The following is a 22159-nucleotide window of genomic DNA, read 5'->3' on the forward strand; positions in this document are numbered from 1 at the left end:
TGCTACCTCCTACACCATGAGCTTTCATTTTCTGCAAAAGCCTGTGATGTGACACTTTGTCAAATGCCTTCTGAAAATTAAAATCCAGTACACCTACCCAAGTTCTCTTTTAATCACGACATACTACGTTTCGAAAGAACTCCAATAAACTGAAAAAACTCTTTTACAAAACCATGTTAACTCTGCCTGGTTACCCTGTTTTTTTTGTGGCCTGCTGAAGTATCTTCAACAAAATCTTCCAGCATTTTCTCTATGACAGATCTTCAGCAAACTGGTCTTTAGTTTGCTACTTTCTGTCTCCCGTCCTTTTTGAATAAAGGAGTTATGTTTGCTATTTTCCAATCTAAGGGAAACTTCTCCGAATCTGGGGAATTTTAGAAAATTAAAACCAATGCATCAACTATCTCACTTCCTTTAAGACCATTGGGTTCCATTAGGGGCCTATGTAGCCTTGCAATCATGTTTTCTACATTTGACTGCACCTGATAAATGAGCTATTGATCTAAAAACACATTGGGGTGCTCTGGGATTGTGAAAGCTACCACACAAATGCAAGTTGTTCCTTTCCAAAATCCTTGTCTACCTTGTTCCAAAATCCTTGTTTACCTTGTTTTACTCTTATTAGTCACACTTCATTTACTGTGCTCGTGGTGTTGCTTGATTCACTTGATATGGAATTTATAAAGGATCTGAACATTCAAGATTATGAATACCAGCTTTAGCTTCATCGCAGCTGTCACACTGAGGACGGGATCCTTGCTCTTTCTCCAGTGACAGGAAAATATGAAACAAGAAACACAGAAAATGCTAGAAAATCTCAGCAGGTATGATGGGCGGCACAGTGGTTAGCACGGCTGGTTCGTAGCGCCAGGGACCCGGATTCGATTCTTGGCTTGGGTCACTGTCTGTAAGGTGTTTGCACGTTCTCCCTGTGTCTGCGTGGGTTTCCTTCAGGATCTCCAGTTTCCTCACACGTTCTGAAAGACATGTTGGTTAGCTGCATTGACCTGAACAGGCGCCAGACTGTGGCAACTAGGGGAATTTCACAGTAACTTCATTGCAGTGTTAATGCAAGCCTTACTTGTGACACTAATAAATAAACTTTAAAAAAGTCTCTGTGGTGGGGGGGATATAAAGGAAACATTTCAAGTCTAAATGATCCTTCGTGACGAAGGGTTATCTAAACTCGAACCGTTGGCTCTGTCTCTCCCCACAGATGCTGTCAGACCTGCTGAGATTTTATAGCATTTTGTTTCAGATTCCAACATCCACAGTATTTTTGCTTTTAGGAAAATATAAAGGCTGGAAGGTCCACATCTGGTTTCCCTGTTCCATAGATCCAGGATATTTCTGCAATTTCTGTTTTGGTTTCAGTTTTTCAAAGTCTCACGTTGATGTTCTGCTAGGTTAGAATTTCTCACTGGCTTGGTTTTCAGACTCTAAAGCATTGTGCCAATTTTTGCCACTTGTCACAGTCTGTTTGACTTCAAAAAACAACTGCTAATATTGAATGGATCTTCCGGCCATTCATGCCACTGGGATTCCCCCATCCCACTGCAACGAGATTCGGCTTAGCATCAAATCCTCCGTCCTCTTAAGCAGCAGCAGGTAGGGCATGAACATGGCACGGTGGCACAATGGGTTAGCACTGCTGCCTCACAGCGCCAGGGACCCAGGTTCAATCCCAGCCTCAGGTCACTAACTATGTGGAGTTTGTACATTCTCCCTGTGTCTGTGTGGGTTTCCTCCGGGTGCTCCTATAATCCAAAGATGTGCAGGTTAGGTTGATTGGCCATGCTAAATTGACCTGAGTGCCAGGGGATTAGCAGGATAAATGTGTGGGGTTGCGGGAATAGGGCCGAGGTGGGATTGCGGTTGGTGCAGACTTGATGGGCCGAATGGCCTCGATGTGCACTATAGTGGTTTAAAAGTAAATGAAGGACCCAAGAACTCTAGCCATTGTCTATGCTGACAGCTGACTTTAGTAAGCGAAACACAAAATACCTTGCTTTCACATATCCATCATGGGGAAATGAGCTCATAGAATTGTTACAGTACAGGAGGCCATTCAGCCCGCATCTGCACCAGTTCTCCAAATGTGCATTATGGCTCAGTCTTTTCCCTGTAACCCTGCACATTCTTTCTACTTAGGGACTTTCACAGTAACTTCGTTGCAGTGTTAATGTCAGCCTACTTGTGACACTAATAAATTAACATAAACTTATTTAATCATCGAATGTCTTCTTGAATGTCTCAACTGAACATACCTCATCCAGACAAGGCAGTAAATAAACAGGTCACACCATCCTTACTTGGAACTATATCACCGTTCTTTCAATGTCGCTGGGTCATAGTCCTGGAATACCCTTCCGAACAGCACTGAGAGTGTACCCACACTGCAAGGACTACAGTGGTTCAAGACAACAGCTCACCACCACCTTCACAAGTGCAATTAGGGATTGACAAAAATATGCCATTCTAGCCAGTGACACCCAAATTCCATAAAAGAATATACTGAAAAAAGAATGATGGAGAACGGGATAGAAGGAAATGCTGACAGGACAAGATGAAGAGAAGTACGAGAAGACAAAGGAAATTTGGCATGTCAACTACAACTCTCACCAACTTTTACAGACGCACCTTAGAAAGCATTCTTTCCGGTTTTCTCACAGCGCGGTACGGTTCCTGCTCTACCCAAGTCCACAAGAAACTACAAAGGTTCATGAATGAAGCCCAGTCCATCACTCAAAACAGCCTCCTATCCATTGACTCTGTCTACTTTTCCCGCTGCCTCGGCAAAGCAGCCAGCATAATTAAGGACCCCATGCACGTCGAACATTCTCCCTTCTTCCACCTTCTTCCATTGGGAAAAAGATATAAAAGTCTGAGGACACGTACCAACTGACTCAAGAACAGCTTCTTCCCTGCTGCTGTCAGACTTTTGAATGGACCTACCTCGTACTAAGTTGATCTTTTCCTACACCCTAGCTATAACTGTAACATTACATTCTGCACTCTCTCCTTTCCTTCTCTGAGAACGGTAAGCCTTGTTTGTATAGTGCACAAGCAACAATACTTTTAACTGTATTCTGATTCATGACAATAATAAATCAAATCAAATCAAGACTTGAGAGGAGCATAAACATTCAACCAGTTGAGGTGATACCTTTGCGCTGTACATTGCAGCAAATTCATCAGTAAAAATTGGATAATTTTTTTTTCTGATGGAAATTCATAATCATTAAATAAAGACATTCATTAAAACAGATCACTGAGATACTTTAATTCAATTCTTTGATATCTTTAAGTTATGGATATAGCAATTAAAATAGAAAGCTTTATAATTGCACAAATTAAAAAAGAAACCAGTTAGTGAACTATTAAAATGACACTGAAGGTATTTTCCCATTATGATGTCTACCCAATGAATTATTAAAGAACATTGATGTAAATTCATTGCTTTGCTGGATTTTTCCTGCCCCACATCACACTACCAACTTAGCATAATTGAAGATTTATGTTTACTGGAACATGTTAACTTTCTCAAAGGAAACAGCAAATCATAGCAAAATGGCAATAGTGAGAAAGTATCTTTTCAAAAAAAAAGCTTTAAACTTATTCATTTGCAGTTTTATTAAGGTGCATTTTTTTTAAGTTTATTTGTCATGCGTAGGCTTACATTAACACTGCAATGAAGGTACTGTGAAAATCCCTAATCGCCACACTCTGGCACCAGTTCGGGTACACTGAGGGAGAACTTAGCATGGCCAATGCACTTAACCAGTGTGTCTTTTAGACTGTGGGAGGAAACCGGAGCACCCAGAGGAAACCCACGCAGACATGGGGAGAACATGCAAACTCCACACACACAGTGACTCAAGACAGGAATCCAACCCAGATCTCTGGCACTGAGGCAGCAACGCTAACCTCTGTGCCAGCTCTCTTCTAGGAATATAAGAAATTGCAGCTGGTATGAGCCATGTTGCCCTTCCAGCTGGTTCTGCCCTTCAATAAGATTACATTACATTAACCCTACCTTCTATACGATATCAGAATCCCTAAATTTCCCTATCTATTGGTTGCTGGTCTTGAATGTATTCAGTGACGATGCATCCACAGCTTTCTGGGGATGAGCATTCCAAGAGCTCATTCCCTTCTTTCCTCCAAGCCTCACAACAAATTGAACACTTCATGCTGAGATTTTGTTCCTCAATTAAATTTTAAAGGCATGCTATGAAGGAAGAGAGGAAAAAGCACATAGAATCCCTAGTGAAGGAGGCCATTTAGCCCATCAAGCCTGCACGGACCACAATTCCACCCCACACCCCACTCATTCACCCTGCCAATCCACTGACATTAGGGTCAATTTAACATGGCCAATATGCCTAACCCACACATCTTTGGAGTGTGGGAGGAAACTGGAGCACCCGGAGGAAACCCATGCAGACGCAGGGAGAATGTGCAAACTCTTCACAGGCAGTGACCCGAGACCGGAATTGAACCTGGGTCCCTGGCACTGTGAGGCTGCAGTGCGAACCACTGAAGAGGGGGAAGAAAACATTATCCAGACAAACCCAGACTTTCTGACTGAGTAGGAAACTCTCCCACTCTTACCTTCTGCTATTAAGTGTATCAGAAGGATTTCCAGGTATCAGAGTGACTCACAGGTTGACAATAAGCCTGCTTGCCATGCCACCTACACACCTTCCATGGCCATTACATCTTGGGGTAGGATTTGAAACTGGAATTTATGACCTACAGGTAGGGACACTATCCACGGTGTCACAGGACCTGCACTCAATAAAAGCTAATTAGGGTAGGAATGGAGAAGTAGGTTCAAACACCCACAGCAGCTGACACTGTGGCTGCTGGTCCTCTTAATCATACAATCCCTACAATTAAAAGGAGGCCATTCAGCCCATCAAACCTGCACCAACAATCCCACCCTGTAACTTCACGTATACGCCCAGCTATTCCCCTTGACCCCAAGGATCAATTTAGCATGGCCAATCAAGCTAGCCCGCACATCTTTGAGACTATGGGAGGAAGCAGGAGCACCCAGAGAGAGCCCACGCAGACACGAGGAGAATGTGCAAACCACACAGACAGTTTGGAATTGAATTCAGAGCCCTGGCAATGAGAGGCAATGGTGCTAACCACTAAGCCTGCCACTGCAACACAGGAGAGCCAGAAGCCTGTCACCAATGATGTATGAGGAATGTCCTCCTCCTCCACCTTATCATGTGGCAGGAGCATCTGCCCATTCATCGTCATTTCCGTCTGCCTCCAATTCAATTTCTTTTTCCTTCTTGCTGCTTCCTCAATCAGCTGTCCCTTCCAAGGCCTCACCATCCTCAAGGTCCACTCTGTTCTGGAGGGTCACGTTAATTAGAGAGTACAACAGACTCACCACAATGACAGAGACTCATGCAGGCACCAAACTTAATGCTCTTTGAGCCAGTAACCCCATCAGCTGTGAATCTGAATGTGATTCACAGCTTCAATGAAGAAGGAATCTGTCACCCAAGTGATGGATCAGTTTAAATGCCACAGAGACCTGCACTGTCATTGGCACCATTGGCCTAGATAGCTGTTGTCACCTTCGACAAGGGTCTCAAGTCATCTAAATCATTACCTCTCCCGGTGCTCATGATCATATCTCCCTCTCCTCCAGCCTCCAAATGCACGGCACTCACTCCTGTTCTTCATCTCCAATAGCCTCAAGTTCTGAAGTTGCAGCACTCATTGCTAGCTGAACTCTTCTTGGTGATCCAATAGAGTTCAAACATCCCTGTCCACTACTCCAATGCTCAGGCAATGGCAGGAGGGTGACAACCCCTTTGCTGGCAACATTCTAGCTGTGAGGGATTGGACCAAAATTAACTTCAAAGGCCTGATGAAAAGCTTCAACAAAATTTTTCTGGCCTCCATGACTTGCCCCAACGTGATCCTTACCTGGCTGTAGCTGGTTTGATTCAGACAGTGATTGAACTTCAATTAATTCTGGTAAGATTCAAAATGCTTGCATTTAGTAAGTCCTTCATACCTCTAAATGACCTGATTATGGGGCCTAAGCAGATTCAGAACTCTGCATTTCCATCTCCATGTCCTCAGAAATATCAAAGGTGAAAAAGGTGTGATATCCAGTTGCACATCCTCACCAAAATTTTCCAGACCCCCAGTCTCCATACTGGCCCAAACAGGGCCATGGAAATCTGGCCTCAGGGGTCTGCCATTGAGCATTCAGCAAGGCAGTTGGTGTAAAAGCACTTCCGAGGGGTTTGCAATGTAAATATGCATGTAGAGTTAGATTATTAATGCCCAACATTCCACTGCGCAATGTTTTACAATTGGTAATCAGTTGAAATTATTCAAAACGTACAGCTCCATCATAAAGAAAAGAGGCACTTGACTTATGCAAATGTGCACATGGTTCTCTGGCAGTGAAGGGCACAAAACAGCAATGAAAGTCAAGATGTCATATTTTAGCAAACCTGTTTGTTTAAGGAAGCGTGTAACAACTTTAAAAGCATTTTTATGAGCATTAAGACAGCAATATCCAAAACAGATGAACGCTGAAAGGCCTGGCTCATTACTGCCTGAAAGTCGAACAAAATTTCTCAAGCTGCAGCATGTCGAAGGACTCTCAGAAACCTCATTAGTAACTTAAAAACACACGGCTGAGCTTCAATAGTGCATATTTAAAAATATCATTCTCCATGAGATAAACAGGGGAAAAAATAAATATCCAAACTCTTCAGGCTCCTAAGTATGACAATGTAAATTCATTGGGTCTTCTGGCTAATAGTTTTTAAATTTTCAAATCAGTAGGAAAAAATATCATGCGGCACAGTGGTTTGCACTGCTGCCTCACAGCTTCAAAGACCCAGGTTCGATTCCCACCTTGGGTCACTGCCTGTGTGGAGTTTGTACACATTCTTCCCATGTCTGTGTGGGTTTCCTCCAGGTTCCTCCCACCGTCCAAAAGATGAGCTGCATTGGCCATGCTAAATTCTCCCTCAGTGTATCTGAACAGGCACTGGAATGCAGCGACTAGGAGATTCTCCAAGGCCTCTTCTTCCCTGCTGCTACCAGACTGTTTGAATGGACTTATCTTGATTAAGTTGATCTTTCTCTACACTCTAGCTATGACTGTAACACTACATTCTGCACTCTCTGCTTTCCTTCTCTATGAACAGTATGTTGTGTCTGCACGCAAGAAACAGTATTTTTCACTGTATGTTAATACATGTGACAATAATAAATCAAATCCAGTTTTCACTTCATTGCAGTGTTAATGTAAGCCTTCTCGTGATACCAATAAATAAACGTGTAACGTCAGGATCGCATGCCAGGGTCTGAATTCTGTCATTGCAACACTCAATTTCGCTGTTAATGTAAAGAACAGTTATTTGTTTTCATTTAATTAAAAAGATTTTCCTCCTGGGGGAACAAAAAATAGTTTGTTCAATAGTGAAGACACGTAAGCAATTAATTCATTAAAACTATTTAGAAGTAGGACAGCACTGCTGCCTCGCAGCGCCAGGGACCACATTCAATTCCGGCCTTGGGTCACTGACTGTGTGTGCCGCCCACCTATACGTACAGGGCCCATCGGTCTAGTGCCTCAATTAGAATTGTACCCTACATTGAATTTCATCTGCGAGATGTCCACCCATCCCACCAACCTATGTTCTATGAAGTTCTAACGCCAGCTTCATAGTTCCAAATTTTGTACGCTCAGCAAATTTTGAAATTGTGCACTACGATCTAGGTCCCAAATATTCATCAGGTAATGTAGGGCTCCTAACACTGATTCCCGGAGAACTCCACTTTAAGACTTCCTCCAATTTGAAACACAACCATTCACCTCTACACTCTTGTTTCCCGTCAACTGGCCGATTCCATATCCAAGTTATTGCTGTCCCTTTCATACCATGAGCTGTAACTTTGCTCACAAAAAAAAAGTTATAGAATCCCTACAGTGCAGAAGGAGGCTATTCGGCTCATCAAGCCTGCACCGACCACAATCCCACTCAGACTCTAGTCCCGTAAGCCCACATACTCACTTTGCTAATCCCCCTGACGCTAAGGGGCAATTTAGCACGGCTAATCAACCTATCCTGAACATGGGAGGAACCTGGAGCACCCGATGAAACCCACGCAGACATGGGGAAAATGTGCCAGATTGGCCATGCTAAATTGTCCCTTAACATCAGGGGAACTAGGCAGAATAAATGCATGGGGTTATGGGGATAGGGCCAGAGTGGGATTGTGGTCAGTGCAAACACAATGGGCCAAATGGCCTCTTTCTGCACTATAGGACTCTTATGATTCTATGACTCCATTCAGGCAGTGACTTGAATTAAACACAGGTCCCTGGTGCTGTGAGGCAGCTGTGCTAACCACTGGGCCACTGTCTGATGTGTGGCACCTTATCAAATGCCTTTTGGAAGTCCACGTACACCACATCTGCAGCATTACTCTCATCAACAAATTTAAACAAGTTAGTTAAGCATGATTTGTCCTTAACAGATCCATGTTGGTTTTCCTTAGTTAACCCATATTTACCCAAACTGACTATTAACTTTGTCCTGAATTTTGATTTGAATTATTATTGTCACATGCATTGGCTTTCAGTGAAAGGCACTGAATAATCAGTTCCAAAATATTCCCCACCACCAATGTTGAGATTGTCCTGCAGTTGCAGAGCTTACCTTTGAAGCCTTTTTTGAACAAAAGAGTAACATCAACAATCCTCCAGTCCTCTGTCACCACCCCAAGATTGAAAACTTATGGACAGTGCCTTTGCAATTTTCACTCTCACTTTCCATAATCTACATGGATGTACCTCATCTGGTCCTTGCACCTTATCGACTTTCAAACAGATAGCATTTCCAATCCCTCCTCTTTATTTCAAACCCTTCTATTGTCTGAATCACACCCTCTTTAACCATGACCTGTACAGCATTTTCTTCCTTGGTAAAGACAGGTGAAAAGTATTCATTTAGTACCTCAGCCCTTACCCTTGGTGCCACATGTAAATCCTGTTTTTTGTCCCTAATCAGCCCCACTCTTCTTACCACCCTTTTACTATTTATGTGCCAAAAGACAGCTTTTGATCCCCTTTTACATTAGATGCCAGTTTCTTCTCATATTCTCACCTTGCCTCTCTCATTGGCTTTTCCAACTGTATTCTGAACCTTCTTTATCCGTGCTGGTTCTCAAGTGCATCGTCCATCTGACATCTGTCATACATACACTTTTTCTGCTTCATTGCAATCTCTTGCCAAAATCTTGCTGCCGTTTACGCCTGTGAGATTTTCCGTTTACAACTGTGCGACAATAAGATCCTGCCACCAGCAAGCAGTGCACTGCCTTCCCCCACTGCGATTCCGATCTGCTTCAAATGTCTCGTGGTCTGCTTTACAGATATCCAGGTATTCACGCTCTGCCTGGTCTTCTTCACACTCCGCCCACTTTGCTTTGCACTCGTCCAGGTCATCCCGGTCTGCCCCACGCTCCTCCCGGTCTGCCTCACGCTCCTCCCGGTCTGCCCCACGCTCCTCCCGGTCTGCCTCACAATCTGCCTCCTCACCTCCTACCTAAATGGTCTACCCTGAATCCTCAGACTGTGACCCCTGGTTCTGGACCATTGGGAACATCCTCCCTGCATGTACCCTATCTAGTCCTGTTAGAATTGTATAAGTCCCTACGAGACCCCCGCCCCCCCCAATTCATCTGAACTCCAACATAAACAATCCTAACCTCGTTAATCTCTCCTCATACATCAGTCCTGTCATCCCCAGAAATAGCCTGGTAAAACTTCCCTGCACTCCCTGGAGAGCAAGAACATCTCTCCACAGAAAAAGAGACCAAAAGTGCACACAATACTCTAGGTGTGGCCTCATCAAGGCCCTAGATACCTACAACAACAAACTGGGGTTGAGATGATTTGACCTCCGAAAGCCACAACCAACGTCCTTCGTGCCAGGTACGATTCCAAGCCATGGAAAGTTTTCCCCAATTCCCATTGGGCTCCTTGATGCCACACTCGCTCCAATACCTCCTCGATGGCAATACTCCTCATCCTCACCACTGGAATTCTGCTCTTTTGTCCATGTTTTGACCAAGACTGTAATAAGATCAAGCATCGAGTGGCCCTGACAGAACCCAAACTGAACATCAGTGAGCAGGTTATTACTGTGCAAGTGCCCACTTTGACACTACTGTTGACAATCCCTTCCATCACTTTGCTCATAACCGTAAGTACTAATAGGACAGTAATTGGTCGGATTGGATTTGCCTTGCTTTTTATGGACCGAACATAACAGAGCAATTTTCCACATTGTTGGGTAGATGCCATTGTTGCAGCTTTACTGGAACAATATCATAGAATTACAGAGCCACTCCAGTGTAGAAGACGTTATTCAGGCAATAGAGTCTGCACCAAAATCCCAACCCATGCCATATCCCCGTAACCACACAATTTATCCTTCTAATCTCCCTGACACTTAAGGGGCACTTTAGTATGACCAATCACCTTAACCTGTACATGTGTGGGAGGAAACTGGAGCACCCAAGGGAAACCCATGCAGACACAGGGAGAACGTGCAAACTCTGCACAGACAATCACCCAAGGCCAGAATCGAACCCAGGTCCATGGAACTCTGAGGCAGCAGTGCTAACCACTGCACTGCCCATGACTAGGGGTACAGCTAGTTCTGGAGAACTGGCTTCTAGTACTCTTGCAGGGCCCATCACCTAGCCCAGTGTCTTCAGCCATCCCTTTATATCATGCGGAATGAATTGAATTGACTGACAAATTGTCTGACTTCAAGAAGAAATTAGTTATAGCTCTTGGGGCTAAAGAGATCAAGGGATGTGGGGGTAAAGAGGAAATCAGGATATTGAATTCAATGATCAGCCATGATCAAAATGAATGTAGAAGCAGGCTTGAAGGGCCAAATGGCCTACTCCTGCTTCTAGTTTCTATGATTCATGACTAACATCAGTGATGCTGGGGACCTCAGGCAGAAACAAACATGGATCATTTGGTATGTCTGGTTGAAGATATTTGCAAATGCAATGGTTGCCTTGACTTTTGCACTGAAATGCTGGTCTCCTCCATCAATAAAGATGATTGTTTGAGCCTTCTCTTCCAGTTAGTTGCTCAACTGTCCATCATCATTCACAACTGGATATGCCAGGATTACGAAGCTTTGATCAGATTCATTTTTTGTGGGGTCACTTATCTCTACTGCATTTTGTATCCGCTGTTTAGTATGCGTGTAATCCTCTGTTGATGAGATTTGATAAAGGTTTAGTTGCAAGAAGAGAAACTGTTTCAAATGGCTAAAGGATTGACAGCCGATAGCCACAGATTTGAGATGCTTTGCAAACAAAGTCACAAATAGCCAGGGATTAAAGTTTAAAGTTTATTTATTAGTATCACAAGTAGGCTTACCGTAACACTGCAATGAAGTTACTGTGAAAATCTCATAGTCACCACACTCTGGCACATGTTCGGGTATACTGAGAAAGTTTAGCATTGCCAGTGCACCCTAACCATCACGTCTTTCGGACGTTGGGAGTTTATCGGAGGCCCTTTCTGGATAAAGGTCGCCTGCGTTGTGAACATATGAATCTATAGAATAGCTACAGGGCAAAAGGAGGCCATTTGGCGCATTAAGCCTGCACTGACAACAATCCCACCCAGGCTCTATCCCCGTAACCCCACCAATTTACTCTGCTAGTCCCCCTGACACTAAGGGGCAATTTAGCATTGCCAATCCACCTAACCTGCACATCTTTGGACTGTGGGAGGAAACTGGAGCACCCGGAGAAAACCCACGCAGACACGGAGAGAGCATGCAGACTCCACACAGAGTGACCTAAGCCGAGAATCGAACCCGGGTCCCTGGCACTGTGAGGCAGCAGTGCTTAACTATTGAGTAGATAGGATTTGGGAATGCACTTCTTGATAGGGTAGTGGAAACTGATTCTCTGGCAATGTTTAAAAGAAAACTGGATGAACAACCGAAGGAGAGAAAACTGCAAAGGTGTGGGAAAAGAGTTGGGGGAGTAGGACTTTTGGGTTGTTCCTTGAAAGAGTCTTCACTCACATTGGCTGGGCTGAATATCATCCCCCTTTGCTGCACATCTACCATCTCAAGAATTTGTTGTTCAATCTTAGGGGGTTAACATCCATCAGAGTGGACAGGTGTTGAATAACGCAAAATATGCCTCAAGTACATTGGAAAAGTAGAAATGCCTATTTTGTTAAAGCACTGAATTTTTAACTTTGTTGTTTGTTGGTGGGATGTGGGCACTTACTGCTCATTCATAATGTTCCTTGAAGTGATGGTGAGCTGCCTTCTTGAACTGCTGCAGTCCATGTGGTACTGGTATACCCACAGTGTTGTTAGGAAGGAAATTCCAGGATTTTGGTGCAGGTACGCACAGTGGTTAGCGCGACTGCCTCGCTACTCAGGGACTCGGCTGCGATTCTGCATGGAATTTGCACTTTCATCCCTTGTCTCTGTGGGTTTCCTTCTGGGGCTTTGGTTTCTTCCCACAGTCCAAAGACGTTCAGCTTAGATGGATTGGCCATGGTAGATTGTCCTGAGAGTGAATGTGTGCATGTGTGAGTGTGCTCTGCGATGGACTGGCCTCCCATTCCGGATGCACCCTAACTAGTACCCAGTGTCTGTCAGCGTAAGCGTCGATTCCCCACGGTCATGAATTGGAGGAAGCGGTTCAGTGAGAATGAAGTGATCCAGCGAGTGAAGGGACAGCAATCTCGTTCCAAGTCAGGGTGGGGTGTGGTTTGGAGGGAATCTCCCAGGCGTTGGCATTTCCATGTATTTTCTAGGTGGTCCAGATTGTGGGTTTGTAAAGTGTTGTCATGCAAGGCTAGACAAGTTGCTGCAGTGTGCCTTGCATACGATACATACTGCTATCACTATGCATCAGCGGTAGAGGGAGTGAATGTTGAAGGTGGTAGATGGGGTGCCATGTCAAGGATGCTATATAAATGCAAACTGTTGTTCAGTTCAATTAGGTGAATAATAACAATTACCATTTGCAGCTGATGAATTTAGATTTTGCATGTAAATCACATTTTATTTTCTACACAATATATTTTCATGTATTCTTTTCAAAATATATTCCTTTGTCCACGTGATGTAGTGCCACCATTGGTGAGACGATATATAGGGCAGCACAGTGGTTAGCACTGCTGCCTCTCACTCCAGGGACCCAGGTTTAATTCCTGGCTTGAGTCACTATCTGTGTGGAGTTTGCATGTTCTCCGCGTGTCTGCGTGGGTTTCCTCCCACATTCAGGCCATTCAGCCTGCGTCGACCACAATCCGACCCAGGCCTATTCCCATAACCCTTCATATTTACTCCGCTAATCCCCCTCTCACTAGGGTTAATTTAGCATGGCCAATCAAACTAATCTGAACTTCTCTGGATTACAGGAGGAAGCTGCAGCACCCGGAGGAAACCCAATGCGGACATGGGGAGAAAATGCAAACCCTACACAGACAGTGAGCCGAGGCCAACACTGAACCCGGGTGCTGTGAGGCAGCAGTGCTAACAATTCTGCCATCATGCCAGTCTAGTTCAGTTCCTGATCAATGGATTTGTAAGATGTTAGAAGTTTATTAGCCACAAGTAGGCTTACATTTACACTGCAATGAAGTTAGCGTGAAAGACCACCAGTCACCACACTCCGGCGCCTGTTAGGGTACACTGAAGGAGAATTTAGTACGGCCTATGTACCTAACCAGCACGTCTTTCGGACTGTGGGAGGAAACCAGAGTATCTGGAGAAAGCCCATGCAGACACGTAGGGAGAACGTGCAGACTCCACTCAAGTGACCCGATGCCAGAATTGAACCCAAGTCCCAGGCGCTGTGAGGCAGCAGTGCTAACCACTGCGCTGCCCAGAAACACCTGGGATGTTCAAGGTGGAAGATTCGATGGTAATGCCATTGAGTGTGAAAGGAGAAATGGTTTAGATACTCTCTTGTCAGGGATGGCCATTGCCTGCCACTCGTGTGGCAGGAATATTAATTGCCACTTATTAGCCCATGTATCTGTGTTGGCAAGTCTTGCTGCCTATGGACATGGACTGCTTCAGCCTATGGCATAGAGCACTTTGTCCATATCCAGACATGCTGCAAGGATAGGAAAATAATGCATGATATCATACAATTTGACACTGCGCAGCTGGTGCAGCAGGTGGTCTGTCTACTTTGAGTCCACTGCCCAGGTGAGACCTCGGTAACCACCCTGGGCATAGTTACATAGCAAGTTTAGCATCTGTACAAAGTGAATGTGTTAATCAACTAAAATTGTAAATCTCGAATTGATGATCGACCCAAATCCTGAGCAACGCGAAATGAAACTGCCCGGTCAGGGTAGATTCACGTCACTTCAGTGTGACCTACAGGTGAGTTAAATCTAGTTTGTGAAATATACTTAATGTATGCTTCACAAATCCAGTAGACTGTAAATTATTTTTTTTACATATACGTAAGCGAGTCTGGATTTCCTCTCACCTGCATTCCACACACTGATTCTACTCAATGACAGAACCAGGCAGAGCTTTCTCCTAAAAACAGAATGGGGACACAGTTCCAATCGTGCATCAATCAAGTAGGGTTGTGCAGGATGCCTATATCATTCTCTTACTTACAGCATCAGGATCTTCATATTCAGGCTTATCTTTAACTGCTCTAAAGGCAGTTCCTGCGTGCTTCCATTCAGTGACTCCTTCGCGGAACCTTCTAAATTAATGAACCATTTCCTACATCTGTACACATATGTATGTGTGTGTGTATATATATATATAAAAAAAACATACACATGTCCGTGCACACACACACATACACACCCTCCCCCAGGGTACATTTTGTTACTTTCTTGACATAGCATTCCTTTAGTTTGCTAAAGATGCATGTGCATTTTTTTAAGCAGAAAACAAAACTTATTGCTTTGTTTGGAAACATATTTATTTGTTCATGTTTTATATTTATTGCACTTCTCCGAAAAATCCAGCAATGTTTGCTAAAAGCAGAGTACTACAGATGCTGGAATACGCAACAAAAACTGAAAATGCTGGAAAATCTCAGCGGGTCTGACAGCATCTGTAGAGAGAGAGAACAGAGCCAACATTTCAAGTTTGGATGGCCCTTTGTCCCTGACTTGAAACGTTGGCTCTATTCTCTCTTCACAGATACTGTCAGACTTGCTGAGATCTCCCAGCAATGTTTGCTATTGTTTTACAATTCACAAGTACTTAACTTCAAAAATCTGACACAGTAATTGTGCTGCAATGATTGGTTTTTAATCATGATTTCTTTTCTCTCCAATGCTGGTTTTCAACTCGTGGTAATAAAGCCACGTGTAGCGATCCGCATACACTCACAGTTCAAACAATGTGATGGTTAGGTACATTGGCCATGCTAAATTCCGAACAGGCGCTGGAGTGCGGCGACTAGGGGATTTTCACAGTGACTTAATTGTGTCCCTTTGCTTAACCCCTTGCTGAATTGGATGCTGCATTAGCACAAACTTCGAGGCGTTGAGACAGATAAGACGGATAACACAACAACCAAAAAAGACAAAATTCACAATGCCCTGCAACTCCCAACTTATTGTCAACGTAGTAGTCCAAAAGATGTGCTGGTAAGGTGCAATGGCTGTGTTAAATTCTCGCTCAGTGTACCCAAACAGGTGCTGGAGTGTGGCGACGAGGGGATTTTCACAGTAACTTCACTGCAGTGTTAAAGTAAGCTTACTTGCGACACTAATAAATAGACTTTAAACCAAGACTATTATGGGCTGGCTGCATTCGTCAAGTATGGGGAAGCGTCCCCCATGTAGTGAAATATTCCCCACCAATCCTCTCCTGTCACATCTTGTACTTTTTTCAGTTCAAAGGTCAACTGTATAGCTGCTTTCATGGCTTGGGCGCCGAGGTGCAATGAGAGGAATTGTCGCATGGCGATGTTATGGCAATTTGAGCATCAAAAGAGCTCTGCCCTTGTGCATTTTCCCCCGCATTAGACCAACGGCTTCTGGAGACCTGAGAAGTTATTTCAAATCCAACGGAATAAAGATCTTTCTGATCGGTAACAAACCTCCACAGCTCACTTAATTATCGCTTCTCAAGTCTGAGGCAGGAGACAGGGTTTTGACAGCCGGCTTTTGTAAGTGCACTGTGATACACGTAAATAGTATCAGAGAAACTGCTCGCCTGCAACTTACCAGTAAGGTTGCCGCACCCTGGGAGATGAGGAAATGGCCAGACTGCACAATTGTCAGAGACAGAAGGCCCTTTTCTGGACTGGACTCAAACACCTACAAAGGAAAGTAAAAGTGGATTAATGGATCGGTGGTACACATATCAAAACCAGTTTTGCAGCACTTAATGATCCGCTTCCTTCCAGGTTCAAGAATGTGCCTAATATTTCTGCTTTGTCACGCACTTCTGGAGCCGTGAGCCAGATTGGAAATTTGTGAACCAACGAGTGTTTCACCGAGTCCGCGAGTTTACTCTGAGCGCCAGCCTGCTTCCTGCTACCTCACAGCCCTTCACAATCCAGCTATCACATGCCACTTCTAGATATTCCATCTCACATCACCCTCAAACAACAGACATAATCTCACACCCCTCAATATACCGCCTCCTGCTATTTCACAGATCCTGCATACGTCAGTCATAATCTCACACCCTTCCTATGCCATCTGTCCTGTTTAATATCACAAGGATCTGTTCTTTATATTGTTTCCGTAGATTAGGATGGAATGGCTACGCAGCACAGAAGGCTGGGTCGGTTGCAGTTGTGCCACACTATGGCCATGTTAAATTGATCGCTGCATCCTAGGAGGGATCAGCCAAGGTGAAATGAACAAAATTCCTGATGAAGAAATGTAACATCAGTAACTCTATATATACATATGGGTTTGTTTCCTCCATCAATTATACTTGAGGAAATAGGTAAGATTAGGGGGGAGATGCAGCACCGTGGCCCAGTGCTTAGCACTGCTGCCTCACAGCGCCATGGAACCTGCTTTGATTCCGGTCTGGTGTCTGTTAGTATGGAGCCTGCACGTTCTTCCTGTGTCTGTGTGGATTTCCTCTCAGCCCACAGAGCATAGAAGCATCTAAAATAGAATGATTCGGCCCTCCAAGCCTACTCTGTCATTCATTTTGATCACTGCTGATCATCAATTTCAAAATCCTGATCTCACCTTCATAGAAGCATAGGATCCCAGAGTGTGGAAGGAGGCCATTCAGCCCATCGTGTCTGCACTGGCCACAAACCCACCCTACCCCTATGCACTTATCCTAGCTGGTTCCCCCTGACACCAAGGAGCAATTTAGCATGGCTAATCCACCTAACGTGCGCATCTTTGGACACTAAGGGACAATTTAGCAAGACCAATCCATCTAACCTGCACATCTTTAGACACTAAGATGCAATTTAGCATGGCCAATCCACCTAACCTGTACATCTTTGACTGAGAGGGGAAACTGGAGCACCCGGAAGAAACCAATACAGACACGGGGAGAACATGCAGACTCTGCACAGTGACCCAATTCGGGAATGGCATCTGGGTCCCTGGGCGCTGTGAGGCAGCAGTGCTAACCATTGTACCACCGTGCCTTCCCCCATATCCCTTGACCCCTTTAACCCCAAGAGCTATTTCTAATTTCTGTAATGAATGTGGTAATGAATTTCACAGATTCATCACCCTCTGGTTGAAAAAATTCCTCCTCACCTCAGTCATAAAAGCTTTACCCCTTACCTTCAAACTATGATTCCTAGTTCTGGACTCCCCCGCCACCCCCAACCCATGGAGAACATTTTTCTGAAGCCACCCTGTCTAACCCTGTTAGAACTTTACAACTCTAAAAGGTTAGATGGATTGACCACACTAAATTGTCCTTTAGTTTGTGTGTGTGTGTGTGTGTGTGAGAGCGAGGTAATGCTTGATGCAGTGTAATGTCCCTCAACCTGTCAGGGTTTTATGCTCAAGCTATAAAAGCCCTGGCTAGCGACCTGCTCCAGGAACAATTAGCTACAGGAACAGACTAACGCTCAACCTATGCATCATCAGGGTGCAGAAAGAATCATAGAAGAATCACAGAATCCCTGCAGTGCAGAAGGAGGCCATTTCGTCCATCGAATCTACACGACCACAAATCTGTTTCTTCAGAAGGAAGTCTTCAAAATGCAGCTAATGAAACAACAAAACTTAGTCCAACTTATAAATCAAACAAAGGGTTTATACTAAAGAAACACCATTACTCCAAACTTGGGGCCTCGCCCTGGGCCACTCCAAGCTTTCCACAATTCTATATAGTTCCTTATTTCTAGTGAACCAGTTGGTCCGCTGACAATTACATCACTGTGATTGGCTCCATGTTTTACTGGGTCAGCTGACACTGACATCTTGTTCCCATTGGTTACATTACATCCAAAACAAATTTATCACTGGTTACAATCTAACAAAATCCACCCAGGCCCTATCCCACATATTTACCCTGCTAATCTCTTGGACACTAAAGGGTCAACTTAGCATGGCCAATCCACCTAACCTGCACATCTTTGAATTGTGGGAGGAAACCGGAGCAGACAAAGGAAACCCACGCAGACATGGGGAGAAGGTGCACACTTCACACAGACAGTGGCCCAAGCAGGGAATCGAACCAGGATTCCTGGCACTGTGAGACAGCAGTGCTAACCACTGTACTTATTGTCCAATAAGGTTGAGAAAGGGGTAAAATTGGGAGGGACTGGGGTCAACTCTGGGAAGTGATTAGATTTGGATGTTTAACAAGAGAAAGCTCACATCTCATCCGTAAAAAGGGTTTACATTCTAGACTTCTCAGATTCAACATACCAGAGCCTGAAAAGCACACAAATAATGCTGGCTATTTCAAACAAGGTGCTTGACAATCGGACTGGATAAGAGACTTGAAACAAGCCTCTGTGCCGAGTGCACAGCCCCCTCTGAAATCTATAATAAATAAGAGAATGCTGGAAATGTTCTGCAATACCACCAGAGAGGGAAAAACAGAGTTAATGTTTCAAGACAGCTGAAAAAGCGAGACATGTAACAGATATTAAGCAGATACAGAGGCAGGGAAAAGGTCAGGAGAGCAGCTGGAACAATAGAGAAGAACTGCAAAAGGGCGGAAGGTGGGAGAGATTAAATGACAAACGAAGTGATGGTGAAAGGCAAAAGGTGGTAAAGGGACAAATAAAGAAACTGAGTTTAGATGAGCTGCAAATGGGAAGAGCAGAATTACCACAAACAGCAGGACTCCATAAAGGAAAATAAAACGAGGCGAATGGAGGTTATGATCTGAGACTGTTAACTTTAGGGGAAGGCGATGGCCTAGTGGTATTATCGCTAGGCTGTTAATCCAGAAACTCAGCTAATGTTCTGGGGGTCCTCGGTTCGAATCCCATCACGGCAGATTGTTGAATTTGAATTCAATAAAAAGAATCTGGAATTAAGAATCTACTGATGACCATGAAACCATTGTTGATTGTTGGGGAAAAAAAATCCATCTGGCTCACTAATGTCCTTTAGGGAAGGAAATCTGCTGTCTTTACCTAGTCTAGCGGACATGTGACCTCAGAGCCATAGCAATGTCAGGCAATTAAGGATGGCCAATAAATGCTGGCCAGCGAGCAATGCCCATGTCCCACGAATGAATATTAAAAGAAGTCAGCATTGAATCCAGAAAGCTGTAAAGTGCCTAATCAAAACGAGGTGCTGTGCATCAAGTTCACCACAATAATGTGGGAGGCTGACATAGAATGGGAGTGGGGCAGATGATTAAGATGATGGCTTGGGCTGGCATGGTGGCACAGTGGTTAGCACTGCTGCCTCACAGCTCCAGGGAGCAGGGTTCAATTCCCAGCTTGGGTCACTGCCTGTGTGGAGTTTGGACATTCTCCTTGTATCTGCGTGGGTTTTCTCCGGGGACTGCGGTTTCCTCCCACAGTCCAAAGGTGTGCGAGTTAGGTGTGTGGGCTATGCTAAACTGTCCCTTAGAGTCCCGGGATGCATAGGTTAGAGGGATTTGTGAGGTTACGGGGATTGTTGTCAGTGCAGACTCAATGGGCTGAATGGCCTCCTTCTGCACTGTTGGAATTCTGTTTGAAGCTTCGGTGTTACACTTGCAGAGTGAGCACAGGTTTCCTGCAAAATGGCCACCTAGTCCTCAATGTAGAGGAGACTGCATCATGAGCAGTGAGTGAAATAGATTAAATAGAAAAGAGCAGACGTCAATCATTATTTCACTGGATAGAGAATATATTTTGATAGACAATTCTGTAGCTGGAAATTGAGGGCAAGCGTGGTATAATTTTGCAAGTTCACTGTATCATTCTCCCTACTGACTCTGCTTAAGACAAGGTTTTCATTCAAATTCACATCAGATGCTCAATTCAAAATAGAACATCTTACTAATGAGAACCGGATAACCAGGATTTTCATTTGAAAAACATTAGTGAGATCCCGAAGAGTAGCAGGTGAGTAGGATTTTTCCTACAAATAGACAAAATATCAGGTAGACACCCACACTGCTTCAAATAGTCTCTCACTCTCATAAACCCTTGACTATCACCTCATTCCCTCAAATAACACATCCTGTTTATACCACGATGGCACAGTGGTTAGCACTGCTGCCTCACAGCACCAGAGACGTGGGTTCAATTCCTGGCTAGGGTCACTTTCTGTGCGGAGCCTGCATGTTCTCTACACCAGAGAGAGGGAAAAACAGAGTTAATGTTTCAAGACAGCTGAAAAAGCGTGGGATTGCTCCGGTTTCCTCCCTCAGTCTGAAAGTCGTGCTGGTTAGGTGCATTGGTCATACTAAATCCTCACACAGTGTACGACAGGCGCCGCACCGTGATATCTAGGGGATTTTCGCAGTACCTTCATTGCAGTGTCAATGTAAACCTACTAGTGACAATTATAAACAAACATTAAAACACATCCTAATATGCTATGTCCTAATCACAATGCATCTTCCAAACCAGGTACTGCCTCGATACCTCATACCCCTCATTATACCTGTCATATTCCTGCCCATCCCACAAACTCCATATACCTTCCTACTTGATTAAGGTGGTTAGAGCAGGTTTACTGAAATCAAAGAGTCAACATAGTTTTGTGAAAAAGAAATCATGTTTGACTAATAAGTTATTTGAGAAAGTAACAAATGACATGGCTAAAGGGGAATCTATAGATGTGATGTACTTGGAGGCATTTGACAAGGCACCACATTAAAGGTTACTACACAAAATTGAAGGTAATTTATTAGTAATGGCCAGAGGATTGGTTAGCTAACTGGAAGAAGGGATTAAATTTTCGACAGTTGACAAATTCTAACAAGTGGCGTGCCATGGGGATCAATTCGTTGGCTCTGCTATTTAAAATCCATATCAATGATTTGATTTGATTTATTGTCACGTTAATATACAGTGAAAAGTATTGTTTCTTGAACGCTAAGCACATAAAAGATAGCATACATAGGGAAGGCGAGTGCGCAGAATGTAGTGTTAGTCATTGCTTGGGTGTAGAGAAAGATCGACTTAATGCAATGTAGGTCCATTCAAAAGTCTGATGGCAGCAGGGAAGAAGCTGTCAGTTGGTATGTGTGTCCTCAGACTTTTGTATCTTTTTCCTGATGAAAGAAGGTGGAAGAGACAACGTCCGAGGTTTGTGGGGTCGTTGATTATGCTAGCTGCTTTTCTAAAGCAGCGGAAAGTGTCAAAAGTGTCGATGGATGGGAGGATGCGTTGAGAGGTGGACTGGTCTTCATTCACGACTCTTTGTAGTTTCTTGTGATCTTGGACAGAGCAGAGCCATACCAAGCTGTGACACATTCAGAAAGGATGCTTTCTAGGTGCATCTATAGAAGTTGGAGAGAGTTGTAGCATACATGCCAAATTTCCTTAGTGTCCTGATTTAGCTGAAAGGACTAAAGGCATGGTTGCTAAAGAAAGGGGAGAGAATAAGTTGTGAATTTGGGAGTCTGCAAAGAGATATAGATAGCTTAATTGAGTGGACAATTATTTGGCACATGTAGGAAAATAATGCGGGAAAATGTGATCAAATGGC

General features: G+C 44.1%; 1 protein-coding gene across 1 annotated transcript in view; it reads right to left on the reverse strand.

The window, feature by feature from the left end:
- rec114 (REC114 meiotic recombination protein) overlaps positions 1–22159 on the reverse strand; it is a 57182-nt gene that overhangs the window by 33865 nt on the left and 1158 nt on the right. The window contains exon 2 of the mRNA XM_080216010.1: positions 16280–16372. Within this exon, the coding sequence (XP_080072136.1) occupies positions 16280–16372 (93 nt within the window). The remainder of the gene's footprint in view (positions 1–16279; positions 16373–22159) is intronic.

This window comes from Carcharhinus amblyrhynchos, chromosome 32, assembly GCF_965287045.1.
Source record: "Carcharhinus amblyrhynchos chromosome 32, sCarAmb.v2.hapA, whole genome shotgun sequence".
NCBI lineage: Eukaryota > Metazoa > Chordata > Chondrichthyes > Carcharhiniformes > Carcharhinidae > Carcharhinus > Carcharhinus amblyrhynchos.